Source organism: Uranotaenia lowii, chromosome 2, assembly GCF_029784155.1.
Source record: "Uranotaenia lowii strain MFRU-FL chromosome 2, ASM2978415v1, whole genome shotgun sequence".
NCBI classification, from domain to species: domain Eukaryota; kingdom Metazoa; phylum Arthropoda; class Insecta; order Diptera; family Culicidae; genus Uranotaenia; species Uranotaenia lowii.
The window spans coordinates 204291247-204319010 of NC_073692.1; the positions used below are offsets into that span (position 1 = coordinate 204291247).

At 33.9% G+C, this 27764-nt stretch overlaps 1 protein-coding gene across 1 annotated transcript; it reads right to left on the reverse strand.

The window, feature by feature from the left end:
* Positions 1–27764, reverse strand: LOC129742270 (ras-interacting protein RIP3-like). The gene is made up of 4 exons (XM_055734146.1): positions 27618–27764; positions 27232–27286; positions 218–676; positions 1–176 (listed from the first exon to the last, which is right to left on the reverse strand). Exons 1-4 carry the CDS (start codon positions 27762–27764, stop codon positions 1–3), a joined length of 837 nt encoding a protein of 278 aa, XP_055590121.1.

The window sequence follows — 27764 nt, forward strand, 5'->3', positions numbered from 1 at the left end:
CTATTGTTGACTGTTGTTGACTGTTTTTGACTGTTGTTGACTGTTGTTGACTGTTTTTGACTGTTGTTGACTGCTGTTGACTGTTGTTGACTGTTGTTGTTGATTGTTGATGATTGTTGTTGACTGTTGTTGACTGCTGTTTACTGTTGTTGTTGATTGTTGTTGACTGTTGTGAACTTTTGTTAACTGTTTTTAACTGTTTTTAACTGTTTTTAACTGATGTTGACTGATGTTGACTGTTGTTGACTGTTGTTGACTGTTGTTGACTGTTGTTGACTATTGTTGACTGTTGTTGACCGTTGTTGACTGTTTTTGACTATTGTTGACTGTTGTTGACTGTTGTTGACTGTTGTTGGCCGTTGTTGGCTGTTGTTGACTGTTGTTGACTGTTGTTGGCTGTTTTTGACTATTGTTGACTGTTGTTGACTGTTTTTGACTATTGTTGACTGTTGTTGACTGTTGTTGACTGTTGTTGACTGTTGTTGACTATTGTTGACTGTTGTTGACCGTTGTTGGCTGTTGTTGACTGTTGTTGACTGTTGTTGACTGTTGTTGATTGTTGTTGACTGTTGTTGACTGTTGTTGACTGATGTTAACTTTTGTTGGCTGTTGTTGACTGTTGTTGACTGTTGTTGATTGTTGTTGACTGTTGTTGATGTTGTTTCTAATGCAGAACCTGTTCGATTTTGGCAAATTTGCTGATTATTTTGTGTTACCAAAATTGAATGATGCTAAAACCGAACAGTTTTTCTCTCCACTTTTTTCGCTTATTTCTAAAAAATACTATTACCGTAATCCGGGGTAAGATTGATCAATTTTTTCAATATTTTTCGATTATTTTTTCTGTTAAGGGGAATGTGGCATGTTTAATATTTTTAAAACATGTACTGGGCTCCTATGAACGTAAAACATGGTTGCAGAAATTTATTAGACTTCTTTAAATTTGATTTAAAAATCGATTTAGTCTCTGTTCAGAATTTGATGCTTTGGGGTGACATTGATCAGCCTCTATTTTGACGGTTTTATCGAGTTTTCTTGATCATAAAGAATACAAAAAACCATAATAATAAAACTTTAAATGCTTGTTCATCAATTTGACCTAGTTTTTAACCTTTTCTTTTAAAAACATTTATAATCGAAAAAAGAACACTGATGCTGCATACATTTAGGGGCAAAAGTTATAACAATTGCTAAATAGTTTTAGCTTCAAAATACAAATGAAATTTTACCTTCACACGTTCTTCTAGGCTCACCCACTATTACCATTTTCATTTTTTCTTCAAAGTTAACCATTTGATAGGGTTCATAGCCATTTTTCCAATACGGGCTTACTCTTGGAAAACGTCCTTCATTTTTAAATATAAAAAGTTTACCACTAAATGCCTATAAAAATAGCACTACAACTACACAAATACAAAGAAAAAAAGTTGTTCTTTTACATTCAACAACTCGTTCGCTTCTAAATGCTTTTTGGTATCATCAGGAGAGCTGTTTGTTTGCGAGCCTTGGAAAAGATAGATATTTTAAGATTTTCAAATAACATTTTTACTAGAAGAAAACAAATTTCAAATACAAACCAAATTTCGCCTATTTGATACTCAATTAATATGCTTTCAAACGTAGAAAACAGTTTTCAAAAATTCAAACTATAGACTTAGTTATTGATGATTATTTGGGACAATTTCATGTTGATCAAAGCTACCCCGGTGATCAATGTTATCCCGTTTTACGGTATCATCATTGACATATTTTTTGTGAATTTTCGATTTTTTATATCCTTTTTTTCTCTTGTCATACTTATTTTATCCAGCACTTTTCTTGTTTTATTTATAACTAGCAGACCCGGTGTGCTTTGCTACACCTTTCAAAATCAAATTATATTTTGAAATTTTTTTAAAAATTTTACTGGTTTTATTGGCATTATTTTAAATCAAATTATAACATGATTCATAAGCAACCGCTATAAAATAAGTGCTGCAGCTGGAGTTTTGAATTGCAACACAAAGATAACTTAAACTAATATTCTGAATCTTGCTCTATTAATTTGTGTTAAAGATCTGATAATTTAAATCTGTCTGGAGGGTCTCAAATTAATCGTACGCAAACAATCTAACTTATAAAATATGGTTGTTTTTGCTTGATATGTTCTGGATTTATGCTAAAAATCTGATAAGAGAGCCCCCTCCCCTGTCCTTTCCATCACCTCCTGCTGAATGGAGGTCGTGATCTTTAAAAATCATACCCCTTTTTTCCGTTCCCAAAAATCCTCTTATATCAAACATAGTTCCATTAGTTGATAAGTTTTTAAGCTTTACAACAAAATGTATATGGAGCCTCCTCCTTTCTTCCCCTCTCTACACTGTAAAACATAAGGGTCTATAACAATCGTAGAAACATATCTCGTAACCAAGTACTTTTCCATGTCATATTTGTGTCCATTTGTTGGCTTCGTTAGAACTTATTCGTTGAGAACTCATGCTAACAAAATTGTGTTGGGCTCACCTTCCTCCTCCTTTGTACCTACTCACTGAAAGTGTGTCAGAATCATAGAATTATACCAAAATGATTTTCCGTGTTAAGTTTTGTCTATTTCTCGGATTTTGTAAAAAAAAAGTAAAATGTGAGCCTCCTCTTCCCCTCCTATATTCCCAATTCTATCATAATACTGCAAGAAAAGAATTGTTTCACATAGAAAAAGTATTTTTCGTACTCAAGTACTTTTTGATGCCAAATTTGGTTTCATTTGCTCGATTAATTCTCGAGCTATGCAAAAAAAATTGTATGGAGGCCCTCCTTTCCCCTTGTATATCTTTCCGCTAAGAAAGATGGGGCCTCAATTTACAATAGAAACATTTCTCGTATCCAAATACCCTCAGATGCCAAATATGGTTCAATTTGATCGATCAACTCTCCAGTTATACTGAAAATTGTAAGGGAGACCTCTACTCCCCCTTTCCATCCACCTTTTTGAAGGAGTGAGGGATGCCAAATATTCATAGAAGCATTTCTCGTACCCAAATATCGTTCCATGCCAAATTTGGTTCCATTTGCTGTTGTTGTTCTTGAGATATGCAGTAATAACTGTATGAAACTTCCCTCCCTCTTTCTTTTCTCCCCGCTGGAAAAAAGGGGTCTCAAACAATCATAAGAATATGTCACGTTCCCAAATACCCGTCCATGCCAAATTTGGTTACATTTGCTTAATAAGTTATTAAGTTATGTGAAAAATATTAAAGAGTCCCCTTCCCCCCTTTATATCTCCCTACTGGAAAGAGGGAGGGGTCCCCGATAATCATAGAAATATTTTTCTTATCCAAATACCCTCCCATGCCAAATTTGGTTCCATTTGTTTTATTAGTTCTTGAGTTATGTGTAAAAATATGAAAGAGGCCCCCTCCCCCTTTCTACTGGAAAGAGGGAGGGGTCTCAAATAATCATTGAACTATTTTTCGTATCTAAATAGCTTCCCGTGCCAATTTTGTTTCCAATATCTTGATTAGTTTTCGAGTTATATGAAAAATTGTAAGGTAGCCCTCCTCCTCCCTTCCTATCACCTCACTGAGAGGAGGAAGGGGTACCTTATATTCCTAAAAATATTCCTTGTTCCCAAATACCACCCCATGCCAAATTTGATACCATTTGCATGATGGGTTTTCGAGTTATGCAAAACATTGTCTTTTGTTTGGGAGGCCCCTCCCTCCGTTCATGAGAGAGGGAGGGGTCTCAAACCATAATAGGAACCTTCCCCTGCCTCTAATACCCTCACCTGCCAAGTTTCACGCAAATCGGTTTAGTTGTTTCCGAGTCTATAGGGAACAGACAGACAGACAGACAGAAATTCATTTTTATATTATAGATATTATATTTTTGTTATATTTGTTGTTTTTGTCGTTTTCCATTATTTTTAGCTTTTTTTTTCATTTATAGTTTTTTGTTTGTAATTGTATTTGAATTTTATCATTTTTTTATCTTTTTTGTCTATTGAGTCCTTTATATTATTTCAGATTCTCGTTCTTGTAGTTGTATTCTATTAATATTTAAGAACGCAAAAACGTATTTACGGTGTATGTCTAAATTTTATTGGTTCAGCATTGGCGAAAAATATTAAGTAATGTCGTTTCAAAAAACCGTTCGATTTTGGCACATGTGGCCGGCTTAAGAGTTTTGAAACAAGCTGTTAAACCTCTAAACTGCCACCATCCCAACGAATCATGATATCAAATTACGCAATGGATATCTGGTACCCCAAATAAATGGCGCTATTTGAAAATCGGTAATGCGCACCCAATTTTGGCCATTACACAATCTTAATTGATTTCCCAATTTAAGAATCAATCACCAGCAGCGTTTAAAAAGAAACCCAAAGCTATTAACACACTGGAAACCCAATAGCAGGTAATCGATTTCAACAACAGGTGTGTGCTCATTAAGACCTTCCTTTCCCTTTTGGATTGATTGTATTTTTTTTCTGTTAGCGTTACTGATGCTTAGTTTAATTCAATTCGTCTCTAGTGGCACGGCGCCTTTGCGTGGTTTTGCATGCGCACCACACATCTTCACTCTAATCAGTTAAGGCTTAATTCGAATTAAGATAAAGTTGATTTTTCGACTAAAGATGACCACCGCTTATTACGCAAGTGAGTGCTTACACCGCAACTTCAAGAAGATGCACGCGCGCTCGCGCAAAAATCTCATCCACTGCGTTAAGTTGAGTTGATTTGAGGAGCCCGCCGCAAGCAAAATCGTTCATCAGCATCCATCTTCTTGGGATGTTTATGGACTTGTGATCAGCGCGTCGCCTCTTCTTACAAAGCATCACCAAAGAAGTGTGATGTAATTTAGAGTTTTCGAGTCTCTCAAAGCACCACTTGGCTATGCGCCTTTTTAGCACATACGGGAGATGTCGACTTGTAATAGGCGCAACTACAAAAAATAAAATTCAAACAGAAAAAAACAGTCCATCTGCCAACCTACGCATCGTGCTTCTGATAGTGGATCGCTGATAGTAGTCAGTGTACACCTTTAGCTGTTTGGATGCTCCAAAGCTACTCTAAAGTTGAACATCGCAAAGCCAGTCAACATATCTCGGCAAAAGTGGATGGAATCCTTTCACTTCATCATCATCTTCTAAGCCAATGGCCGATTAAGATATGCGCCTGGGGGCCTTTTGCTCGCGACTTATTCGTCCGCACACATATCAGCTAGTTAGAGTTTTCGCGTAGTCAATCCACCGCGAGCGTCCTAGTCCTACTGACTGAGGCTGAGATGGATGAGTGATGGCTAACATGGTTCTTGTTTGACAGATGGCCAGGGAGTGATGAGGATTTGGACAGCTCAACAATACGTTTGGGGGAGCCTACTCAATCAATTCAATGGTATCTTCACAATTGGTTTATTGAAATATAACAATGTTATTTTCGCTTTCAAATTAAAATTACCTCTAACGAGTAGGGATACAAGATGAAATTCTCAAATGAATTTCGTCTAACTTTAGTTTTTATCCAAAAGACATAATAGATGCGGTTTGAAATTTGCAACTTTTGTGAGAAAATTTTAGAATTTTCTATAAGATTCTTATCTTCTTGAGTATATTCTAAAGTCATCATTGAATATAAAATCTTCGTTTGGATCGAAATTCATTGGTATTTAAACTCCTAAAATTGAGAAAAATGATAATTTTGTAGATTTTTTGGTGAAAGGTTGGCCATCTTGTCTTGGGCATACGGAATACGGATCAAAAATCCTTGACCCGTCTAATTTCTGACATGTTAGCGGGATTCAGTCACATCACATCGGATATGTTTAAGATGCTTCAGGATTCTCGGGAAACGATGTCGATTGCATTGAAACCTGACACGTTAAACTGAATTGATTTGGAATTATTTTTGAATTTCTAAAGGAATTGAGTTTAAAAAGCGAAATTTTGGTTGAAAAGTAGGGTGATCGGTTCTACCGGTTTTTCTTTGATTCCGGTTATTCGATATTTGAGATAAAAAAAAGGATCAAAACATCATGAAAAGGTTATCAAATTTGAATTACTTGATTTGCAGACATAAAATGTCACAGTGACCAAATTTGAATAAGGTTGCTACTGGTCTCAATGGAATTCGTATCTTTACTATCAGTGATAGTGAAACACAGAAAATTTTCACGGTATTTTTGGGTCAAATAAAAAAAATATGAAATATTTATCCCCTAAACACGGTTTTTTTTTGCTGTCTTGATCACGTCCCCTCGAAGTTTTCTATGAAACTTCCAGTCGACCATTTCAATCATTTCTTTTCTCAAGTTTACTTTTTCAAATTCTTAGCAAACATATTTAGGGATGGAAATATTTAAAAAAAAATGAACGAAACAACGTGTTTTTCAGTAACGTGTTCAAGTTTTCATGAAATCAAAATTCTCTTCATTAACGCTTAAAGGCCGAAGATTGAAAGATAGTTGGACCTCTAAACCCCCAGCTATGACATTCAACTCCCTGGACCGAATTTTCAAATTATTTTTGGTTAGTTGTTTGGAGTGATAAATTTCAATTCGTTGGCCTTTTATCTACTTACATTTATTATTTTTTTGTATTAACTTTTGAGTTTCAACATTCTTCATTTAGGATGATAAATTTGAAAAATTTAAACAGAAATAAAAATATGATTCATAATCAGGTTCTTTTAATATCAATTATAGTGTATTTGATTCCAAGTTATACCTTTCGAATTCCATAATCGCGAGTGTTGCTAAAAAAAATCGACATCGCCAATGGTTGTAACTCCGTGATAATTCGAGACCGTCCATTTTGTGCGATCATTTTAAGCTATGCAGAAACATATTTTCTGACTTGGTTTTTTGTTTATGATTCCTTTCATTGCATCTGCACATTTTTTATTAGTGTGTCCTACCCGGGATTTCCCGGTCGGGAATCCCTAGGAATTTAAAAATCGGGAATTCCCGAATCCCGGAAACGCTTAGAAATTCCCGAGAACTCTCGAATTCAATAAAATGTGCAAAATTACTAAAAATTTACACGATCTATATTGGAAAACTAATTCAGATTAAGCAAGGAAAATGATTGTTCTACCATGGCTTAGTCTACAATATTATTTTTCTTAAATCTGATTGAAACATGCATTGGAATTGATAAAAAAAAACGTTTTTTCCGATCGAAAACTTAGTGTTAAAGTGGAAAATGACAAAGAATCTATTAAACCAAACAATTCCAATAACGTAAAGCTACGAAAAGAATTTGAATGTTCAATTTTGCAGCACTCAGCATTTAGAACTTCCGTTTCGGATACTGTTGACAGTAGCAAAATCGTCAGCAAAAACATGACATATTGTGGAAGAACTGGATAGTTATCTATCTGAAAATTAACGATTATTGATGAATAACCTGAAGAACTTATTCCGATAATACTTTGTTTTGGGTCTTGGATTTGATAATTGAATTTTTGAGACATAAAAAATGTTTTAAATGTTCTGCGTTAAAAATACCGTGTTTTTTTTTATTTAAAAATACCATATCGATAAGGATTCGTACGCAGTAGATGGTTAAGATCTTCATTTTAAAGGGTCATCAGATTTCCCGATTCCCGGGAACGCTGAAATGGCCGGGAAATGGACACTCTTTTTTTTTATACTCATAGGTAAAAAAATGATGATATAATTCAACGGCCCCATTATTGAATTAATAATGTCGAAATTGTTTTGTTCTCAACGCTCTCTTTTATTTTGCTTTTTTTTTATTTTGCTTATGAAAAATATACTCCACTTTGTTATTTTCTTCGGAATAAATGAACCTTACATTTTTAAATCCGTAAAATGGAGTATGTACTTTATATAGATCTCAAGAAGTCTCTCTCATTTTTTTCTATAAAAGGAAAGAATGGTTTGCTTATCATTCCCCTTAAAAAATTGCATTCATCTAAAAAGCTGCCATCAAAATCAAAATCATACCTTCTCCCTCCTCTATATCACAATTTGTACCACTTGAGCTTATTCAGCCGCCCCCCTCCCCCCCCTCTTAGGACTCTTACGTATTAAATGGATGCCCCCCTACGCTTTACATACGTATGCAGCTGACTCAAAACAATACTAAAGCATTTGTGATTTTCTTGATTGTTCTTAAAATAAAAATATTAAAATGATGTTTTTTGGGCAATAATAATTTTCAGTTCAGTTCAGTAGAAAAGTTAGTATCTAGTTGTAGTAACTTTTTCATATTCCAGACTGTAAAACATTTTTAAAAGCATTTTTTTTTCAGTGCGTCCCTTCTTCAACTTGATCTTATTGAGTTCCATCTATATTAAAAAAAAAGGATTTCTGTCTGGTTGTCTGTCTGTCTGTCTCCTATAGTCTCGGAAACTACTGAACTCATTTTCGTGAAACTAGACAGTTGGTGATATTGGGTGCCAGGATAGATTCCTATCATGGTTTTAGACCTCTTCCTTTCACAGAAAGGGAAGAGGGGGGCTCCCAAGCATAAGAAAAATGTTTTCAGAACTCAAGAATCGATCAAGCAAATGATAAAAAAATTGGCGTTGAAGGGTATTTGGGTACAAGAAATATTTATAAGATTTTTTGAGTTCCCACTTAGTTTTCAGTAGGGAGATAGTATAAGGCCTCTCTTAAAATCAATTCCATATCTTAAAAACTTATCAAGCAAATGGAATAAAATTTGGTATGGGATGGTATTAGGGTACGAGAAATCGTTGAATGAATATTTGGCACCCATTCCTATTTTCAGAAGAGAGATAGGAAGAGCGGAAGTTGGCTCCCTTACAATTTTTTTTTGCATTACTGGAAAACTAATCGAGCAATTGGAACCAATTTTGGAACGCAAGATATTTGGGTACGAACAATGTATTTATGGCTATTCAAAACCTTTCCATCCTTCAAATGGGGAAATAGGGAAGGGAGAGAAGGCTACAATACAACCTTTTGTGTAACTGACGAACAAATCGAACAAATGGATCCAAATTTGGCATGAAATATTATTATGACACGAGAAATTAGAAATGACTGCGGGAGATGGAAGGGGGCTATTTTTCTGATTATCGGAGAAAAATAAACAAACTGTGGTATGAATAAGAAAATAGCAATTGCTTCGATAGCTTTTACTTAGCTCGAACTTAAGAATGGCAAAATTTGAAAGCATTTGCTCAACTAGATATGAAAAAGCAGAGTAGAACATTTAATTTCAACCAGCTCCGGATAAAAAATATGCCTGCCATTCGAAGTATTTGACTCACAAAATTGCTCGAAAATAGCAAAAGCAATTACTAGAGCTTTATTCATATCAGCCAAAGTCTCCAGAATAAAAGTTAAAAAAAATATTTTCTATGATTATTCGAGATTCCTCCCATCTTCCTTAGGAATAAAGGAAGGCAGGATGGAGGCTCCCATACAATTTTTTGCACAACCCGAGAATTAAAGAAAACTGCAACACTTTATTAATAAATGAAATGTTTTCAATGTTTTTTCTATAAGTAAAATTTTTATATAAAAAGTGTATTTTCAATCATTCAAATCTCTAATAGTTCCACCGAATTTCTCGCTAATTTCAAATGGGCATGGCTCCGCTTATCATCAAAAATAATCACAAAAAAGAGGGTGTTGCGAAAATGTGCACTTTTCGCTGGATGAGCCTTCCAAAATTGCCAATAAAACTCCCTAAATGCTTTCTATAGGGCTTCAGCAACTTCTAAACCCATCATATATGAGCAATTGTAGATCGTGGCTTGTTACAACTTTGTTTCAAAGACAGCGAACCATTTTATCCAATCTACAACGTGTCAGGTTCAAAAAAACTGCCTTTTCAAGAGATTTTTTTTACGTTGACTGTATCTCCTGGAGGTGATGTGATATGACTTTGACATATTCAACAAACTTATGTATTTTGATCAGATAAACAACTTTAAAAAAAAAAAACAAGAAAGTTAGCATTTTTATTTCGTTATCGGTGGACCCCTCGGAAAAAAATTTTATACTAAAATACGCTCCATTTAAAACTGAACAATGTTGCTGAAGACATCAAATGTGCATCTCTTCATCCCTGGGCGCTATTAATTTCGAACAGCTAGATTGATGTTCTGAACCACTGTGCAGTGGGTAGAAATGATTTACCGTCAACTGGGGCAACATGCAACAATTTTCAACTTCAATGGCTTCTAAAATCTTAATGCCTACAGATAATCTACCTCTTGTACATCAAAAGTTTTATGGTTGATGGGACACCAAATTGACGTAGTCAGAAACAATATTGGTTTTATCAGTTATTTTTGAATTTTCAAAAACATGCGATTTTAACCCTACTAAGAAAAGGTGTAAGTTACAACAAACACTGTAATTAATGAAAAATCAAGTGAAAACGTTTGAAAATTTATAGTTTTGGATACATTTGTGATGTCATACCGCATATAGCACCAATTGCAGTATTTTTTTGTTTATTTCGAATTATCAAAATTGTTTTAAGGAAAAAGTGTAAATTTGCTGCATACATTTAGGGGTAAAAAATACTACAAATATTCTATTAGCTTAAATCGTGAAAACAAATCTTAGGATGGATGAAATCTGAATGTTAATAAACGCATTATGCAAAACAATCATATCCCAGCATATGGAAATGAGAATTTTGTTGTTTAGTTCTGATTTTCTTTTTGTTGCATTTTTCCCCAGACAAGTAAATGAATTTTAAAAGTATTTATTTAAAAAAAATAGGTGATTGTCCCAAAAATATTTTTACCTTAACAGTACTGGTATAGGATAATGAAAGCAATATAAAGTTTGTAGGTGATACCATTAAGCCAATCCGTCATACTGGGTAAAGTTTTTTACGGCATCTAAAAATGTTAAAATTTGCACATGTATAGCTCGATGTTTAATTTTTTTTTTATGAGAATCTAAAACTTTTAAAAACTCTTTCAGGATGTTAAAAACTATGTCATCATCAATTTGTTATCATTCAATGATTATTTTATAACAGTATATTGAAATAAAAAAATAAATGAGTGTTGTGGTATAAAAATGTTGCATCTAACCCTGCTTTTGCATGATGCCCCGTTTGACGGTACTTTCCTAATTTTGGGAGAAAAAGAAAAAAAAAAATATTGCTAAAAAGTTTTTGAAGTTTTTGAAGCTGTTTGTAAACTTTTCTCACTTAGAACGAAATAATAAAACTTAGTTTTGTGAGTTTAATTGATTCATACAATTATTTATTTTCTTCATTTTTACTGAGTATTTTTTTATTCGCTAGTCTTATTTCAATTGACCAGCTTTAAGGAGCCCTAAAAGTTTTGCTTACACAACATCAAAATATCTGTCGAACTTAGAAAAAGAGTTTAGAAGATTCGAAAAGAACTGTTGCTAGCCGTGATTCTCATGCACGTAATCGGATGAAATTTACCGATCACGAAATGACACCATCAAAAGGTAGAAAACATTTCCGTGCTGAAATCCTTCCTGTTCAAAAACACTGACTCGGACCGTCTAAGGAACTCGAGTGGAACGTTTTGCACTCTGCTGAAATTATTATTTATTCAAAGTGCAACAATGCTTCAATCATGTAACCGGAAATTTCTTTTTGATGTGTCGGAACAAGAAAGTTTTTATTTTAATCGTGGTATGAAGCGAAACGAAATATCTGAAAAAAATTATTGGAGTTTGTGAGCCCGGAACAGTGTGAGTGGGAAACAAATCCGCAGCAACCAATACATCGAATACGATCTCTATCGAAGGTTTTTTTGTTGCACACAGAACACAACATGATGGTCTCCATGATTTGCCGGATTATCAGGCTTTGCACACACAAGGTAGGTGATCCAGATCTAGTACCGCAATAACAAAACAGGAGTGCTTAGCTGCATTATGTGTGATATTATCATAAATCACATTAAATGCGAGAAAACTCCACCGAGAAGCTATTTTACACTACGCTATGAGCACAGCGATACCGTAATCAATATTTATTGCGCGATTTTACACGGATAAATCATCTATTTAATTCGCCGTAAAAAAGTCAACAAGTACACGATACAGTGTTGCCAGAATAAATATAGGAAAATATAGGAAAAACGTAACTGTTGAATACCGAAACCCCTCGTCGTTACAAAACTCGTTGGTAGCCAGACGCTATGAGTCGTCGCGACGCCCAACTGTCGATCATCGCCCAACAGTAGGTGGAAAACAATAATTGGGAATTATTTTTCCCCAAAAACGATCGCGACCCGATCTATTGTTAACGGTCGAGCCCCAGCCGAAGTTTGGAGCCCGCCGTTTTGGGTCCCGAGCAGCAGTCTGGGTCAACCATCCGAAGATATTATCGTGTCCGTGCATCCCGTAGTTTTTTAAGTTCAAAACCGCATGTATTTAAAAATCTACCAGGTGAATCATAAAAATAAATGTTTGGATGAAGGGTAGTTTTCTTTTGTCCGTGTTCTTTCCAAATTTCTAGCGAAACATTTCATAAGGGCGAAGCAGCCATATGTAAACAAATTGAGTGGACGGATATTCTGGATGTACGTAGTTGGACATAACTTAATTAGTTTCATCTTAAAATCAGTAAAAACTTTTAAAAATTGATAAAATTCAATTGTGTAGGGAGTGCTGTTGTATTTTCGTTGAAACGTAAATTTACGCCTATTCAATTGAGGTTGATTTCTTTATTTTTGTAGGGCCAATAGGCGTAACTAAATTGGCCGTATGTGATAAAACGGCGTAATTTTTTTTTGTCTAAAACCAAATGTTATAACTTCAAAACCAAAGTAAAAACGACCAATCATTTGGGCAAAACTTACAGGCGTAACTAACGTCGAAAACGAGAAAGAAAAATACTCGTCAATCTCAAGCGTTACTGAAAAAATTTAGAATTTTCGGATAAGCAACGGAAGGTATGTAGATATATTGTAATTTCTTTAATACATTAGCAAAAAGTGGTTGGATTTTGGAAAAATAGGATTTGATTTGATGTTTCGAAATTTCAAACTAAACTTTCAACACTTAAAAATCATTCCAATATCAAACAAATTGATGAGCCAAATTCTAGCTAATCAAAAAATTCTTAAATTCTTTAAAATAATTGCAGTTTGATTGCAAATGTAATCTGTGCATTTTTATTTAAATTTGATACACAATTTTCAATGAAAACTTGCATAGTTTTTTCCAGTACAAGTTTTGAAATTATGATTTTTTTTTAAATAATCAGAAAATTATTTCGCCTTGATAAAACATTCACGGAAAGAAATATTGTTAATCCAGCATTTAAAAATATAAACAGTATTTTGTAAGTACTCGTTTACATTTGACTTTATTGAAAATTTAGTTTTTTTTCACAAAAAAATTGCTGCGGAATACTGAGATTCAAAAGATCTCAAATTTGGCAGATATACTAGAAAATGCATAAGGAACAACCCATTTGAGTCCGTCTTTGATTTGCGAAAAAAGAGCAATCTGAACTTGTCCAATATGCATCGTGATTTAATTTTCATGAAAAGATTTGTTCTACGTGTCAAATTTGTTTGCATTGCTGTTCAATCATCTGTTGAGCCATAAATGCGATCGTTGACCCATCTTATCGTGTAGGATTTACCAGCAACAATTTCAACCAGCACAGCATTTGATGAAGAGACGCGTGGCTAGCCCAAACAGACAAAATAACAACACCGAACATGTGTTTGGACCTCTGAAACCGAAAGTGAGATCGACTGGATCGATAACGCGCTCGTTCAGCTCAACATTACAATTATCTCGGGGAGGTCCAAAACACATTGCAACTGGACTTTCTTTCTTTCTTTCTTTCGGTAGGTTTTTTTTCTCTCAATCGATCCAAGTCTAAAGTGCCTTGGCTGCCCACTTTTGGGAGTCTCTTCATTATATCGATCAGTTGTTGTTGATTGGTCCCATCAATTGGCGGCAAGCTGGCTAGACAATTTACCAAAAATTTGCACACTTTTTCCAAAGTTAGTAAACGGAATGGGGGGAAAGAAGCCACAACAACAAAAAAATAAAACAAACCAAATCGAAGGTTCAAATTTTTATGAGGTGAGAGGGTTACAAACTGCAGTGCACACTTAGGAACTGGACGAGTCTTGTACTCTTGCTTGAGACAGGTTTCGGGGAGGTTAATCTTTCGCTAAAACGTTCGCCATAAAAGTTCAATAGATCGACGGGAGGTCGTATTGAGTAACACTTTGGCTGTTTTTACTTTCATTCCTGCACGATGTCATTGAAGCCATTTAAACTACGAGAAGAGACTTTTTGTGCCTATTTAAAGCTTGTGTAGTTTCGGTTTTTTTTTATTATTTTCGTAGATACTGTTTATTTTATAAATTGTAAACAAAAATTGGGGAATTTTTCAAGTTAATTTTAAAATATCTGTCTTTCTGAAAATTGTTTTCATACATAGTGATAGAGACAAGGCCATGTGAACAGAAGGGAGGTGGGGGAGGGGGGAAGGTGGGTTTGGTGTGCAACCCCCTCCCCCATGGACAATTCTAGCGTAACATTTCAAAAGGGCAAAACTGCCAAATGTAAACAAATCGAGTTAACGGTCATTCCGGATGCACGCGGTTGCACTTTACCTATCAAACGCGGTTTCATCTTAAAATTACTTAAAACTTTCAAAAAATTGATAAAATTCAATTGGGCGAAACTTCCTGTTGATGCATTTTCGTTGGAACGTGAAGTTACGCCTATTCAAAATGGAGTGAATTTTTCTATTCGTGTAGAGCCAAAAGGCGTAACTGAGATGACCGTGTGTGACTAAACGGCCTAATTAGTTTTTGCGTGTAGGATGAATGGGCGTAACTTCAAAACCAAAACAAAAACGGCCGATCAATTGGGCGAAACTTGCAGGCGTAACTGAAATCAAAAACAATAATAGGGCGAAACTCGAAAATCTCTGAAATTACGCGAAAAAAGTTAAAGTTCTTGATAACCATCGAACAATAAGTGAATATAATGCACATTTTTTGATTTTGTTGAACAAAAAGTGGTCGATTTTATAAATAGGATTTGAATAGGTGTTCCGAATTTTCAAACGCGTTTTTCTCGTTTCGAGCTAACTGCTAGTTTCGCCCTTTTTAAATGTTACGCTAGAATTTTTTCAAGTAAAATGTTAAGTTCAAGAAATGAATTTACCGTAGTAACGGGAAATTACTTGATCCCAAAGATATTTAAAAATAATTGTTAAAAAAACATATCAGAAAATTGGCGGAATTAAATCTTGTATCATTTAAGCCCTAGGCCTTTTACGATCTCAAACTAGTTTTTAATTTTAGATTTTGATTAGCAATTCAATATAACATGTTTATTGAAACTCAAATCGTGACACTCAAAAACCATACCGCGTCTTTTAAAGGAGGTTTATCAAGAAGTGAAACGAAACAAGGCCAGAATATGAATTCAATAATTACAACATCAAGATTCATTTATCAAATACTAATTTAACACTTCAACACCTGACTACCAACATGTGACAGATGTTTACTACTCACGATATTGAACAGAATTAATTTTCTTCAATAAACCAATTTCAGCTTTTATTTTTTTGTGTTTCGTTTTCTCTAAAATGTTCACCTCCATTTTGGAAGGATGTTGATAAGCTACACAAGGTCACAAAATTGACGTTTTTTCGAGGTTCAAACAATATAAGAGCTAATTTTGATAAGTTTCGGTGCCTGAAATAAAATATGCAGTTTAAAAATAATAAGTCTGGAAATAGGTCAAAACCAAATAGTTTTCACTGTTTTAAAAGCTTATAAAAACTACCTTTGTATGTATATTTCGTAACCTACGATCTTAACTAACCGGTTAATATTATACTTCAAGTTTAATCTCATGATGATTTTGCTTCGTTTTTGTCAAATTTTTCCAGCAGACTTTAGAAAAAAATAAAAAATAAAAAAAAGAAGTATAAGTATTTGGCTAAGAAGAAGCGGAAACTCGAGGAGAAGGATGCTGCCAGATTTTTTCTTGAGTTATCATAAAATTACCATTATTTCTTTCATTGAAAGTTTTGCGTTCAAACGAATGGTTTGTAAGATACACGCATTCATAAATGTCCTATTTCTGAATGAACTAAGCTTTAGCAGTATTTGACAGAACAAATTCTTAGCTCGTGTCTTTAAATTAACAGAACAAAATGAGATCGGAAAAAATGCAGTGTATAAAAACTTGAAACATTCGTTTTATTGAAAACTGAGGGAAACTAAGTTATAATAAAACAAATACCGTTAACTTGGGGAACATTGACCACTATTTTAATACATTTTCGAATATTTCAAAAAGAGTTGATTTTTTGTAACACTAAAAATTTCTGAAATACGTAAGGTAAGGAGTATAAAGCATTACCATTGATAGCAGAATATTCAAACGATATTAGTGGCTTTAACTAAATGTTTAGTACAAAACCGAATTTCATGTTTCGGGGTAACTTTGATCACTATGGTATCACAACATCATCAAAATTAATGTTCTGATGTCAATATGCACAGATGCCTTGAAACATCAATAATATTAATATTTTGTTCGGACTCAATTGAATTTTTTAACGTTTTCTATCAAAAATTTATAAACTCAAAAAAAGAACAATGTTGCTGCATATATTTGGAGCGAAAATTATAAACATTTCTCAATATAGTTTGGCTTCAAAAACTAATGAAATTCCGTATGTCCTCCAACTGTCCCTATGTCCTTTTTTTTATTGAAACTTAACCATTTGATAGGATTTTAGCCATTTCTTGTCTGAAACTATACCTATGCAAAGGAAAGAAAAAGTTAAACTTTCATATACATCAACCCATTTGATTCTAAATGTTTTCATTTTATCAGGAGAGGTATTTGTTTATGGGTCTTTGAAAAACAGATATTTTGAAACTTTTAAACTACATTTTAAGTACCGTCAACTGGGGCAACATGCAACAATTTTCAACTTCAATAGCTTCTAAAAAACTTATGTTCACAGTTAATAGTATCCTTTATGCATCAAAAGTTTTAAGGATGCTGGGACATCAAATTGGCGTAGTTAAAAAAATTATTGGTTTCTTCAGTTATTTTTAATTTTCTTAAAACATGCGATTTTCACCCTCCTTAGAAAATGGGGTAACTTGCAACAAACTTTGTTTTTAATGAAAAACCTTATGAACACCAGCGAAAATTCATAGCTTTTAATATATTTGCGATGTCTTAAAGACCATTACGCATGACAAAACCAATTGCAGTAGTTTTTGGGTCTGTAAAAACAAATTTTCACATCAAAAAAATTTGCTCATACACCGGTGGGGAGTGGGTGTTTTAGCCGATTCTAAAATTTCAAGTCGTGCTAATACTGGTATACTTAAAACCAATATTCACGCCTGAACCGTTGCAGGTGCTCTAAGCGGTTTAAGTGTTCTAAAAAGATGTCGGTCCTGTGGTGTGTTGTTTTTTTTTCTGTTTCCCGTCGCGATTTTCTCTTTGTTTTGGAGTGTGCCTGATTCATCTGTCCAGAAAAATCAGTGATTTGTGTTCATTAACGCAACTAATGGATTTTGGAAGAAAAAAAATGGCAAATACGTCGAGTGTTCGGTGAAGGATGTGATTAACAGGCAGGCAATAAGGGTTTTCCCTCAAATAAATGAACCTGTTAGCCGGTATTCCAAATATCGTTGCCGTTACCCAAAAAGTGTATATATAAATAGTTAAAATGGGAAATTCAGCTCTGGGAAAGATGTGAATGAAAAATTAAAAAGAAATATGGCTGCTTTCGAGCGAAGATTGCAACGCGATTGCATTTACATATTAGTGAGCGTGAAACCTGCTCGCTTGGGAATTTTGTATAGAATGGCACTCTGAGAGGAGGGGGCGTAAAAAACGTTACGAACGTTATGAAGCGTTATGATGATAGAAGACACGAGTGGTGCTGTCAGCTACTGCATGGTTGCTTTGATAGAAGAAGTTTGCTGCCTGCAGGTGCTTTATGGATTTATTGCATGATGAGTCTCTCGTGCCAAAGCTAAGTACAAAATGTTGAGCCGATGATAAATGCTTGTTGAAGCTGCTAATTATTATGAACTAATTCATTCATAGTATTTTTTAATCATTAAGACTTTCAGCCCTTAAATCGTGTTTCTTTAAACATTGAATATAATTTTTTACATTTTATCTTCATATTTTTTCAGAATACTTTTCCAGATCATTCTTATTAAGCAGTTCAAATGCTGGCATCTCGAACTTCATTATATGGAGTTCAAAATCAATATTTTTTCGGTAAATCATAACTGCAAATATTTTGGTCTATTTATGTTGAAAATGTGCACCTTGAAACTTAATCAACAGATTTCTACTAATTAAATGGAATTTTTTTGTCAATGAAATATACTGCTAACTCCTGTTCTGTTATCGATTTTTTGACGTAGAATTACGTCTTACGGCAACACTATAGGGGGACAAATCGAAATTCCCAAACGAATCTCGCGTCACGAAAACGTTCCAACTCAAAGACATCCTTTTTGAAAGACATATCATCTCTACTCGTCATGGATTGGCTGGTCAAAAATGAAAAAAAAACACCGACGCCCCGCCCCTTGATGGGTTTTGATTTTCCCTGTCAACGAAATGTATAAAAACGAAGGGTCGCCTTGCGAGTTGGTATCAGTTTCTGTTTGCCCGTTGTGTAGGAAAGTTCTACTGCTGCTGCTTCGATCTGCGTTTGGACCCCACCAGTGGTAATCCAACGCAGATATCAATTTGCAGATTAGATCAGTGGCAAGCAGCAGAGGCGGTGCTGACGACAAGCGGCGGACACATATTGACATGTCATGTTGACTTGTCATATGATGTCAGGTTGACATGACATCTTTAAACAAGTCATTCACGTCAATTTGTATTTAAATGTCATAACAACACCAATAGCGTTTGATACTAACACACATCATCAAACACATATCAGATGAACTGTTTATTTTCATATATTTTCCACACGTAATTTTTATGCGCACTTGATTCAATTGTTCGCACATACATTCGCCCATTTTTCACACGCAACCTAGGATGTTGAAGGTTGAAAAAGTAAGTGAAAGCAAGCTTAATAAATTGTCGAAATCAATCATTAAGGTAAATATCAAACATAATTTCAATACCAAGGACTGCTAATGATTAATTGCTTGGGCTTTCTAAATAAAACCTTCCCTGCCTTCATCTGATACAGGACTGCTGGCTCGATTATCGAAAAATTCAGTTTTGTCATTTTTTTCTCATCGAATAAGCCCCGCCTCCATTGACCGCAACAATACGAAAAGCCCGGGTGTAAAAAGGCATAAATATAACTACCGTAACATTTTCCCTTCATTTACATTAAAGCTTCTTTCGTGTATGGTCGTTGCTTGTAAAGCAACCAGCTAGGAAGGAAACAAGTGAAACCATCCAACATCAGCCTACTCCGTTAATGTGTTGCATTTCGTTCAAAATTTTCTCGCATAGCGCAAAGCGAAAGCTACATGAAAATGTTTCAGAAGAACTTGGTACGGATTCTCTCACATTCTAGGGCAAAACATGATAAGAAAAAGAAAAGCAAAGAAAAAAGTTGTTATCATTGCTTTCTATTTTATTGTTTGATAGATTTTATTATTTAATAATGAGCAGTTTTGAAAGATGAATAAAACATGAATGTATAATTCACCACTGTTTTCGATTTTTTTTAAATTTTCATGATTTTTTTTATCGGCAGAATTTGACAGAAATTAACGATTTTAACTTTTCTTGTCGTAATTCTACGACAACTTCACGGTCGTGTGTTGCACAACCTCTTCAACTTTTTTTAAATTTTTTTTGTGATTTAGTTGATTTGGCTAATTTTGGTAAATTGAACTATTTATCTATTTTCAGGTTGCTTTCGGTTATTTTAACAATCAATTGTTTTCAGGTTACAGTTTGAAAATATTGGGTTCAGAGATTTAACAAAATTATTAATATTTGCCACAACCATCGTCGTAATTTTAAGGTGTATATAAACATGTATCGGTACGTAAAGGAGTAAATAACAGATACATAATGTAGTATTTGACGTTGCATAATGCTCAGTTTTTTCCAGAATCTGTAGATCGAATAGAAAGGACACAATATACAACGCTGCTCAATTTAAAGCACCCTTTTTCCTTTTTTAAGAATTAAAAACATGATAATGTGCACTCTGCATCGTCAAATAAGATTAATCATTTCAGAACTTTTTTTTCAGCTTTAAACATTGATAAACACTATTTTCTTAAAATGACATGATTATGACACAATGCAAAAAATTTTATTCGATATTTCATTTAATAGAATTGGTAGTCTTGAATTTTGCTTTTTGTTTGAAAAGAGAAAACATGTTTATAGAAAATATTTTATTCCACAAACAATTGCATATTTTCATCGATTCATTAAATTCAAAATGTTTACTGCAATGAAAATGCTAAATTCACAGGCAAGCATATTAAAGATTTTGTTCAGAATCAAATCTTTTATTAAATCGCTCTTTTTATTCTTAGTTAATGCTTTCCAAACTGCTCGCAGTTTCCCATTGTCATAGAAGATTGTCTAATAATTGCAATTAGCTTAAACCAATAATGATTTAGGCATCATGAACGTTTCCTGAAATTAAACTGCTATTTAAATTCATTATTAACTTAATTTTAAATTTGCAGCCCTGGATAGCAGACATCGTCAATAATCATCAATATGCTCCAATTGTGAATTATTTATTGCAATTATCTTACTAATTTAACTTCATCATTTTTTTAAAGTTTATAATGCACACGTATATTTTTATTCATTTTAAAGCACTATTCCAGCTTCATTAGATAGGAGTGGTTTGGTGAATTCATGGATATTCAACGGAAACAAAAGTATTGTTAACAAATAATGAATACTGATGGAAATGCCAAAAATATTTCAATATAATGTGATGCACATCATTCTTTTTTGTTTCAGTATCATTATAAATAAATAAATAAATAAATTTATTTTATTTAACCATGTGTGATGAGCTGTTAGCTGTTAGCTGTTAGGACTTGAGCCAGAGCTTGCAAATGCTTTAACAATCAGGTTAAAACTAACTAAATAAAAAAAGGAATTTACAGTTTACTGCTTAATGCATATTTTAGTTATCTTTCAACTATATAAAATATTATTTATTTTTATAATAAATATTTGAAATTGACAGTATCAATAGCACAAATAACAGTCAAGTGATCAAAATGAGGATTTGTCGTGTCCATCTGTTGAACTGAATTTTTGGAATATAGTATATCTTGTAGGTTACCGGTCGACATCTTTCATGAATTTTAACATTAGAAAACTTAATATATGTAATTCAAACTTTTTTTCTGTTTTATTTATTTATAATCTCGTTTACTTCCAGCATCATAAAAGCCGCAATAAAAAAAAACTAATGTATTTTTTGTATCGTATACTTGTATTTGTATAATCATATATCATATTATTATTATTTCTTATATGACCACCACATTTTAAATGGAATAATTATCATACAAACAATATATCAGTTAATCTGAAATCTTTGATTTTTTTTCTCTTTAGGATTTTATAACTTCTCTCCGTTTTGACAATTAAGTCAAATATTCGTCTAATTTCATCATACTTTCGTTATTGTATCTATTCCTTCATTTTGAAACATTCAACCGTAATAATAGCTGAATTTCACCATTCTTCTATATTATACATACTGTCCTCTATTTCATAGCAAAAATTTTTGTCCAAAGTGGCCTCTATAGTACTTAAATAAAGCGATACATATGGCATTTTAGATTATATTCAATCGTATTTTATTGTATCGTATTGATTCCTCCAAGTTTTAATCATGCATATTGTTATTTTCAGTATTTCAAATCTTGAACTTTCAAAATTCATTTGCATCTATTCAATTTTTGTTTATAAGTCGTGAAATTTCCAAATTCAATCAAATCATCATAATTTGAATAAAATACTACTTTCGTTTTCAGATCGACCAAATAGATGAGCATCTTTCTTAATATATTTAGCTTATTATAATGCTACAGTACCAGATCCAAATTTTTTTAAATATTTTATCTTCAAAATTAACCATTGTTGTTTCAGATTAACCAGTCATATAACCTTGTTATTACACTGTAGATGTTGATAACCAGAAGTATTAACTCAAAAACATTTCTCATTCAAGAAGATGAACGTTATAGGTAACCAAAATGCAAGGTCTGCTGTGGAACTGAAAGTAAACTTCATGTAATAGGTAGCTAATTTAGTTTTTTTTTCTAAATTTTATTATTTGATATTTCAGGTGAAATTTAATAAATTTAATTGATGATATACATCCTTTGCATCATATAAGCCCCTGCAAATAATTTTCAACTGACCATAAGATTCTGAATTAATTCTTCATTTTACCCAATTTACAATTCCATTGTCGGTTCAGCAGCATTTAAATATCACCCATTCGAAATTATTAATTCAAGCTAATCAGATCATAGTTTTAAAATATTTTTCTAATAATGTCAATATTATTCTTTTGATTTATTTCCTTTAACAACACATTTCAATCTTGTTAGTTAACATTTAACAGTTTTTCAGCATAATCAAAATCGCCAGGAATAACATCATATATTAGATAACATTTTACATACATATATATATATGTATTATATTTTATATTACATTGCCATATTATATTACATTATATTGAGATGTATTACATTATATCATATTATATAATATATATTGTATTTAATTATATTAACTGTTCTATTATTCATAGTATCGTTATTCAAATTTAAAAAACTAGGGTAGGGGCATCTGGGTATCCTCGTTTTTCAAAAGGAGCGGTTACCGTGTATGCTAGTTCCCGTTTCGAATACTGGACGTTCCTCAATTTATGCCAAGGGAATTTGGCATGGTTGAGGAAAAGAACGTGTTTGATTACTTTTTGTGAAATAAGGACGCACTCTTTTTTCGGAAGCCTTGGCGGTGGGATTATAATTTGCATGCTATCTAGGTTAGTCAACAACATGGTTATAGCTTCTCGAGACTTTTCCCCTTTTCACCCTGGATACCGTTAGTGCCTCTGCTTACGATTCCATTCCCTTAGAAGTCTCATTGAGTGGTTATTATTGTGTTGCGTGGTAGCCAAGATGGACGTGTGGGTTATTTTTTTTGCCACAACCGCGGCGCTGCCGTAAACGCAAGGTGGATACAATACATACATACATACTGTAAAAACAAATTTTCACATTTTTTCTAAAATTAAGGATGCTGCATACATTTAGGGGTTAAATAATACTACGAAAAATTCTAAAAGCTGAAATCATAAAAATAAATGTTTGGATAAATGAAATTTAAATGTTTACAAACGCGTTATTCAAAACATTCATATTCCAACACATGGAAACGAGATTTACAAGGTATTTCTTTGATTTGCATTTTGTTGCATTTAACCCCAGACACCTAACTGAATATTAAAAATATTCATTTAAAAAAAATTGGATGATTGTTCGAAAAATATTTTTACACCAACAATGTTGGTATAACATGAGGAAACCAGTTAAAAGTTTTGAGGTAATTTAACAAGCCGATCCGTCATACTGGGTAAAGTTTTTTTCGGCATCAAAAAATGTTAAAATTTGTACATTTATTGCTCGATTTTTCAAATTTTACATAGAAATAAAAAAAACTTAAGAAAACTAGCTTAAGATGCGAGAAAATATGTCATCATCATTTTGTTATCATTAAAAGATAACTTATTACAATACATTAAATTAAAAATTGATTCAATGTAGTGTTATATAAATGTTGCATCGAACCCCGCTGTTGCATGATGCCCCGTTTGACGGTACTCATTTTAAATGATATGTGCTCACGTAAGAACTTTTACTAGACACAAAACACACGACGTATTACAGGACACGACACTTAACGTTCTTACTTAACGGAAAAAGGGTTTAAAATTACCTTTTTTGTTGACCGGTTTCGGGCTCGATGTTGCCCATCTACAGGACGATGTCCGACTGATTACTTGAAGACGATTAACGTAACCAATTTCCTACACTGCTGATGTATTCGTCGAAAGGGTGTCGCATCATGCGAACTTTTGGTTGATCAGGTTGAAAAGTGGAGATATAATCGGCGGGTCATCTTCGTTCATGAACGGTTTCTCGGCCGTGCTGATGAACATAGACTCCCAAGCGTTAAGGTGTCCAGGTTTGCGTACGCATTTTTTAAATTTGACCTTTTCCCAGTCAATGGAATGGTCAAATTCTGTTGTGTGGGCGGCCACGCTTATAAGTAATATAAAAAAATCTCCAACTTCAAACCAATTTAGCCTTTTTGAAATTCAAATAATGAAATTCGAGTAATAGTGAAGGTAATTTGTGTATGTTCTAACAGGTAATCTGTAGTCAATTGCAAATACTTTTTTTTTAATATTTAGTTTCAGACAATTTTGCATGTTCAATTATTTTTGGAATTTGGCATTTTCAGAAAAATACATGTATCCACTAATGCATAACTATGTGAAGGTCCAATGGAAGTTTTGACCACTATCCATAACTATCGTTAGAAAAAAAATTGTCCTTAAAAATGTCATTTATATATTCAGGGTTTGAAAAGTTGGATACGATAAAGTTGAAACGTTCAATTCTTAAAGAGCAGGCTTTTGAAATTTCAATAAGCGCATACCGCCTTTTATTATTTATGTACATCGATTCTTCAAAAGTGGTTTGACAAAAAAGCAACAGCACCCAAGGTTCAAAGAAGTTCCAAAATGGAACCGTCAGGAATTCTGAAACGCACGAATGTTGCTTGACTGTTTTGAGGTCTTAAAGTTCGTACAGAATTCGGAACAAGTTAATAGAAGGAAAATGTTTACAATTCAATTGCATACCCTTTACTATGATAATAGTCAACTTTGAATGTTAGTTTTTCTCCAATAATTTTTGATAAATTTTTTTTTTGTAATTAACGTTGCTCATGAGTTTTTTTTAAATTACCAAGAATTCCGAACAACATGCATTAATATGAAAAAAAACAGCAAATATATCAAGATTTACCTTCCCGGTACTTTCTGCACACTTTTTCTCAATAAGCACGAGAGTATGAGAATCCCGTGAAAAACACTTAACATTTTTTTTTATTTTGGGAGATATTCACCTCTAAGGGTTCAAACGTCTCATTTCTCACTACTCTCAGGTATCGGATTTCAAGTCTCAGGTCTCAGATGACAGGTTTCATGTCTGAGGTCGCTCGTTTGAAGTGTGCGTAAAAACACGCTCTCAAACCATTGGGCTCGCTATACATGGGAATTCTCTTTCTGGGTTTCTCATGTATAGTTAGCTAATGCAGAGCAAAGGCGGGAGCAATTCATGGGAGCTTTTCATCAACATGCCCTCTAGCCTAAAATTTCAACACCTATCAAGCTTTCTCCTATTGGCGCACTAATGCCTGTCTATCCACCTTTCTTTCAAATTCTATAAAATAAATTCTCTCTAGTTTTCATTCCGCCGCACATGCCATTAAAATTATAATCATCGAAATATGTGTAAGTGATTTGCCGTTGTGTGAACCTCTCAAACCTATGCAGCTCTAAGATCATAAAATGTTTTTTTCTGTATAACTTTTTTGGAAAAAGAGTTGTTGACATTGATGATAACTTAAACGTTTTTTCCCATAAAGAATTCTTTGCGTCTCCAGTTCAAACGTTTTCAACACCCAATATTTCAGTGTTAACAAACGTGTCACTTTTTTGTTGTTCTTCCTTCTAAAACGGCAACCAATAATATTTTTCTCAATTTCAGGCTATTTTAGATCGAGACAATACATCATATTTATATTAATGACAATATAGAAGTTAATGGCTGAAATAAGACAGATTATACATAACTTCTATTGAACGACTTCCATATTATAAAGTATAATGTTTCCCAGCAAACATTTCTGTAGCTATATTCTTATGCTGCTTTTAAATTCGTTCCATATACATCATAGAAAGATCGTTTGAATGTTGAAAAAACAGCATTTACCTACCAAAGTGGAGGCAATATACATACACAAATTTCATTTTTTTCTTGAGCAACAAAAACTACACCAATTGGGCGTTATCCGACATTATATTCGCACATATTGGAAGAATACAGGAAAGCGCAAAAATTTTCTCTCAAAGCCAGTGATGCTACATTTTTATCGGTATTTTCAAACCAAAAAAACCTTTTATCGTTATTGAAATTCAAAAATCGTTATGAAAATCGGTATTTTAGAGCGATTAAAAATAGGCTATTCAAGTGGTTCTGAAACATATTTAGCGAATTGTTTCTGTTAATAATGGCTTCTCATATGTATGATGAGTAGATTTAATTATGTAAATTTTCTGTATTGTTGACTCAATTTGACAAAATGTTTTTTTGAATTGTTTCAACAAGTATAACTATTGTATTCTATTCACAATTTCGGTTTCTTAGAAAATGTTGATAAAGGTTTTCAAAGATTTCCAGAATCTTTGAAATTTCTAATATTTTTGGTTTGGATGTTTTTGTAAATTTCGGTCATATCACTACAGTCAACAACCTACAGCCACCTGTCTTACTACTCCGATTCTCTACCTCCCCGTGGTGCTGGCTGGGATGCAAGCAACCTTAGCGGAGATCGAGTACTCAACCCAGGTGTTTGTTTTGGTTGCATGCTAACCAAGTTAAGGAGCTCCGTACGCGTCTCCTGTCCATGTCAGAGGCAGAGTGCGGAGTGCAACATCGTCCTGGTGGTGTTCGAGACCCAAAATAGCAACATCACGAAGGTCCTACTGCGAGATAGTAGGGTTAGCACGTGACTGCAAAAAATACAAGTAACAAACAATGAACAGTCAATTTTGAGTGGAAATCGGCAAAGACCCACGCGACTAAAAAGCACTAGCGATTGGAAACTTGAAACATGGAATTGTCGATTACTCAAATTTTATGGGCAGTACCCACGTGCTCTCCAACGAATCGAAGAGCCGTAATTTCGACATCGTAGCGCTGCAGGAGGTATGCTGGAAGAGTTCCAGGGTACGTGCGTTTCGAGATGGCCATACCATCTACCAGAGCTACGGCAACACACACTAGCAAGGAACAGCTTTTATAGTGATGATAACATGAAGAAGCGCGTGATTGAGTGGTAGCCGATAGACTAACGAATGTGCCGGTTGAGGATCAAAGACCTGTTCTTCAACATCAGCATCATCAACGTGCACAGCCCTTACCTCGGAAGTACCGGTGACGACAAAGACTAATTCTACGCACAGCTGGAACGTGAATACGACCGCTGCCTAAAACATGATATCAAGATCGTTATCGGGGATTTAAAAGATCATGTCGGCCAGAAGAAGACATTCAAACTGACAATTGGAAGCCTTATCGATTTCGCCGCCTCCAAACGAATGGCCAAACATGATATTTTTTTCCAGCACCGCCTCCCACACAAGTACACCTAGAGTTCACCGTACCAAACGTAATCACAGATCGACCACGTTTTGGTAGATAGCCAAAACTTCTCGGACATCATCGACGTCAGATTCTGTTGATGCGTTAACATCGAGTCAGAGCACTATCTGGTGAAGGTGATGATGCGCACAAAACTCTCCGTAGTGAACAACATACGATACCGACGCCCGCCTCAGTTACTGAAGCAACTTGTGGTCGCTGCAGACTACGCGCAATCGTTAGAAGCGGGCGCTGCCGGCAGAAAACTATTGGGATACCATCAAGACAGCCATCAACAGTGATGTGGATATCGTCATCGGGCAT